General features: G+C 38.3%; 1 protein-coding gene across 1 annotated transcript in view; it reads right to left on the minus strand.

Moving 5' to 3' along the window:
* Nucleotides 1-445: 445 nt before the first annotated feature.
* LOC139125963 (uncharacterized) overlaps nucleotides 446-5,360 on the minus strand; it is a 6,066-nt gene continuing 1,151 nt past the window's right edge. The window contains exons 3-7 of the mRNA XM_070692038.1: nucleotides 4,740-4,827; nucleotides 4,150-4,234; nucleotides 1,917-2,162; nucleotides 1,183-1,263; nucleotides 446-603 (exon numbers count right to left, since the gene is read on the minus strand). Of these exons, the coding sequence (XP_070548139.1) occupies nucleotides 446-603; nucleotides 1,183-1,263; nucleotides 1,917-2,162; nucleotides 4,150-4,234; nucleotides 4,740-4,827 (658 nt within the window). The remainder of the gene's footprint in view (nucleotides 604-1,182; nucleotides 1,264-1,916; nucleotides 2,163-4,149; nucleotides 4,235-4,739; nucleotides 4,828-5,360) is intronic.

Below are 5,360 nucleotides of genomic sequence, written 5' to 3' on the forward strand. Positions count from 1 at the left end.
AAATCGAATAGCTATATAAAGAATGACATCACCTAATGTAAGTAGTTTTCCGATTTAGCGATCAAGTACATTGTCTCTACTTTGTGTGTAGCATTGAATTATATTCTTTTCAAGAAAGAAAAAGACATATTATTGTTTGGTAACTAAAGCATATTTATTCGTTCGTAGAATCTAGAACTGTGCAAAGATTACTATCTTACAATAACCCAAGATTTAGCATCTGAAGCTAAAATATCTAAAGAACTTTCTAGCAATTGGACAGTATTATAACAGCAATTTGAACGCTAGAATTCGGTCACCGTTTTGTCTCACAAATGAAATCCGTTCCACAATCGATATTGATATTAACCATCGTAGTGACGTAAAAGCATAATTTGTTGAAAAATTCAAACGACAAATAAAGCTCTAGGAACACAGAATATTGAGCTGTAATTAAAAAATATATTTAGATTGGTCGCTTCACGTTTTCCTGGTGAGCTGCAACGGTGGCTAAGTTTCCGGGGGGATCATACTCGCACGCAATCTGTGTGTCACTGTCGATGTCAACAGTATGGGCACAACCAAGGTTTACACTGTCAGCCCACACCACTTGGGTAAAATGACCTGATGACAAATTGAAGAAAGTAAAGTATTTTTTCTCGGTTGATTTATACTTGTTTTAGTGTAAACACGATTTACTCGTAAGTAACCGCGACGATATAAGTCATCGTCAAATGCGTTTTACTGTAGAAAATGTAAGAGTTGGATTTTTGTTGTGATATAGCCTGTCGATACAACTAATTGCTTCTGTTGATGACACTATCGTCAGTACAGTTGTTGTAACAAAGAGAAAATATGAGGAAAATTTATTCAAGTTGAGCCTAAACATTGGCAGTAGATAGCCACAGAAGTTTCGTAAGAATCATCGCGCACTAAATATAATCAGACGACAATTTGTATCAATATACAAACAGTTACTATAAAAGGAGTTACCGCTGCGAAAATTCCAGCATCTTTTATCGTGTTTACCAGGTTTGGACTGCAGCTCATGACGTACATACCAACGAGATGGGTTCAGTTTTGAACCTGACATCACGCCGTTTGAGCGGCAACAATGTGATGGTCATAGTAGCATGACACGAAATCGATTATGACGTAGAAATAATGTGGTTTAGTTTATTAATAGACGTAACAAGAACTCACCAACAACTCCTGTGCTCTGTGTGTAGTCGTCGTAATTGTAGTCTACGATTTCATCGTACCATATCTTGGTCAGGCCGAACCCTAAAAAGACAATTTGACGCTGATGCTGTGTATACGTCATATAATTGTGTGTTTTTCTGTGGTTTGACTTGATAAGAAACAAACGTTCCAATATTCGCGGATAAATTAGTCACAAACATTTCACAATGTGACCAGACGTGGTCATCGAATAATTTGGTCATACTACACTAAAAGACACTTTGGGCGATTCCTTGGATCGCCTTTTTCTAGAATGTGAGAAGGTCATGATTGTGTGATAGCCTTGTGTTCTCCATTTAAATTGTGATCTTGTGTTAAGTAAATTTTCTGATGAGGTAATCTGGCGCCAACACAGCATTGCAACGTTTTTAGGCTTCACACTCAGTCTGGCACTCATTGACAGTGATTTTATTTTATTAATTTCAACAGCTGCTTGCGTTTTGAAATCAGGAAATTCAAATTGTTGTTGTTTGATAATTGTTTATGAGAATAGTTCATCAAGGTACACACTTATCGTGATTTAGTACTTTAGCGCTGACTTTGAGTTGTTGCAACGTGAAAGAAAGCTTGAACATAAGAATTTACAGTAAATATTACTCATTCAGTACGAGAATATCATATGTGCTTTATATGATCAATCAAAACGGGCATTCGTCTCTTTTTATCACCTGTAGCATCAGCTATGGCATTTTAACCATGGCCAAATTCTCGCCTTCGAAGGTGTGTATTGAGTTCGCCGGTGGCGGCGCTATTTTCAACAGCAGTGGTCGCTCGTGTTTTCATGGCTGAACTTGTCGTCATCGATGGAGAGCCATGAAGGCATCTGAAGTAGTTGTGGGCTTCTAGCATCTGCGAGTCGAAAGAGGGGGCGTTCTCACCGAGTTTACTTTGAGATGGGACTGGGCATTGGCCATTGGCTGTGCCGTACGGTTCGCTGTAGTCTGTAACAAAACAAAAAGTTGACGGAAGAAAGCGACATGTTAGTGGTTTTATATAGATGGTTTCGTTAAACACAGTCATCGAAATTCATACTTTTATAACGCAAACAACGATGACTCTAACCCGCTAGAGTAGCCATCGACAAACAATAAGTTGCAAGTTTGCTTGTTGAAATAAAAGCATAACTAGGTGTTCTATATTATTTTTGGACCTTGTCCCGAATTTAAGCAAACGCCATAATATTAAATAATCATGTGTCTTTCAGACGAAAGTGTCCTGTCCTTCGATATTTCAAAGACGTTAACTTTTTGAGAGGTAGAGAAAGCTGAAAGCTGTTACACTTCCACCTGTTCTTCAACAAGATGTCTCTAAATTCTCTACATATCCCGACTTCTTGCAAATCCCTAAAGCATGACAACAGCTAACTGCTCTCTCGCCATGTCAAAATAGTTTGCCGCCGTCCCACAGCAGTATGACTATAAAAGTTGCCCGCTGAATTATTAAACTCCACCTGTCCCAACCTGTTGATGACAAATATTGGCTGTGTATAATTTTCCACTCTTAGCTTAAATTATAAGGTAATAATCTTAAGGGCCCCGATACAGTTTTAGCAGACCGAGGTTTTCGATGGAAGGGCCCGTGCGAGCGAGGGCCAATATGCCGTACAACAGATGTCGTCAAAACATATTATGGCGAGCAATATCAAAACTATGATCTATATATGTGTCTATTTTTCCAGAAAAGCGATGGCACCCATCGTGAATCAATTGGTATATACATAATGACGTCATTTGTTTCTCTGTAGAACTCATAAAGTATCGCTCTGACGCACATATAAAGAATAAGGCTGACATCGAGGTGCTACAAGAAACGGCGTTATGTAGTAAATTGTCGTAAATTATCTTAAATCGGCAGTGAGATATGATCAGACTAGATTTTACTGGAAAGATCGGCCGAAATTACAGAATTTAATGCTTTGCTTTGATCGGTCAGGTCACTTGGACAGGTTATTAAAAGTAGGTGCAATGACTTCATCGGTCCAGATATTGAGGGAAGATTGCGGGTGGTTACTTGTCGCTTTTTGAAGGACGGTAGTGCTCACAGTAATTGAGGCTACCCACAATTCCCCTTGATTTGTTCACTCAGACATTTTTTGTTAAAAGCTTTTTCAATTTTATCAGTTTCTTAACAATTTTTAACTCACAATTTAAGTTCAGAATTATTTGTTCATACTATGTTCCAAAATTATTGATTATGATTAAAATTCAAGAGTAAATTGAATGAGAAGTCGATGTTGGGAGGTGCTAAAAATTGCACACTTGTCAAGATCAAGTTATCAGCAACTAAGATGGCCTCATCATACCACCTGTCAGACATGCAAAATTTCTTTTTACGAATATAAAAAAAATCAATACCCTTTCTTTTGCCAACAAAGATGCAACTTATTTCCTTAGTTTCCTTGAAAATATTGTGTATAACTGTCAAAAATCTATGTCGATAAAATAACAAAATTGCTATGTCCTCCGCGGAAAAGGGGTTAATCTTCTCATATTCAGAGATAGAAATCAAAACGTTATGATTATCAGAACTATGTTGCCAGAATTTTGAAATATGGACCGAGTTGTTCTGTGTACAGAAGAAATTTGCTTCAGTTCAGTGAGTGATCTCCGTGTGTACAGATCATGCAAATTGTTGGTAGCCTCACTTACTGTGGTGCTGTCAGTGGGCAGGAATCTGGTCAAATTCAAATGTATGACGCAAATATGTGAACCCAACAGGGGCGTAATACGTAAAAATGCACGGCTTCGAGGGCGTTTTTACCCCTCCAACTGTACACGATAAAGTGAATGTACGTATAAGATAAATCATGAACGTATTCTGCAGCTCACAACAAAGAAACCGGCTGCGTAGCAAGCCTTCTTTGCTGGCTTTTAATTTGTTGACTAACGATGAAATGGCTCACCATCTACAAAGTTGAATAACAGTTACTCTGCTGGGTAACCTGTGCTGTGGTCTCACAGAACGTGGAAATGTCGGATCGTTTTCCCGACTTTGACGAGTTCAATTTCATTTTCTGTGAGCAAGAACACAATGTAAGTTGACTTTTGCTGCTGTAGTACCATGTCAGGTCCAGGTAGATAATAAGGCCCTTGTCACACAAAGTGACGATCAAATGCTAAATATTTCACCGATTGTTCGTATTTAGCGTAGATAACTAAAATAAGATGTTAATACAATAAAGCAATACTGCGACAATAGTTAATATTACCTTTCAACTGTGAACTTCATCGACAACAATTACTTCTCAACTGTTAGCATTATACTTAAACATAAAAGGTGTGCTAACTTGACTCTCATCAAAAAGAGTCTTTCACGTGATCAAATTCGATAAAACACACCCATAAGCCCTTCAATAAAATATAAAATCCATTATCCAAACTCTCTCGTTGTCCCTGTTACCGAGACAGCGCACGGGGGAGGGGGTTTTTCCATCAGGCCGCCCCTGAGGGCAGCCGAATAGGAGTGCAGTCTGGGAAACAGAGATTAGCTTGATGCGAAATCTTGCCTCAGCCACTTACATCACTGCCGTATTCACAGTGCCACAAGCCGTCAAAGCTCTGTCTCTCCTGCAGACACTTGACACCAGACGATCCAACGGTTGCACAGCTGTACGGGAAGTTGGAGTTTGAATTTGAACAGAGAGGATTCAAATATGGCTTTGTCTGAACTGAAGGAAAATAACAGTTAGCAGGTAAGTACAGATATCCGGAATTGTTCAGATCTGTTTGACGTTGTTTCTAAATTTTGCGACTCTTTTGGTTTCTTCTTGTTTCCAATGATGATTTTATTAATCTCAAGAACACATTTCCATTTCGAGTAACTTTCATGACTCGTGCGTATGTACATTTTTCATTATTTCTCTCGTTGGAAAATATGAACGTCCCCAGTCAGACATAGTAGCAAAGTCCCGCTGAACGAAACAAAACATACAGAACATTCATTCATTCATCCTTCCCTCCATGTATATTATTGATTCATCGATTCATTCTTTCATTATTCATGTATACATACATTCGTCCATCCATTCATTCATTCAAGTTGACATATTCATTCATCCATCCATCCATTCATTCATTCATTGACTAATTACTTCATTCATTAACTCATTCATGAAATCTGTACAAAGAACTTCAAGCTTC

The sequence above is a fragment of the Ptychodera flava genome (genome assembly GCF_041260155.1).
Source record: "Ptychodera flava strain L36383 chromosome 3 unlocalized genomic scaffold, AS_Pfla_20210202 Scaffold_26__1_contigs__length_13983176_pilon, whole genome shotgun sequence".
NCBI classification, from domain to species: domain Eukaryota; kingdom Metazoa; phylum Hemichordata; class Enteropneusta; family Ptychoderidae; genus Ptychodera; species Ptychodera flava.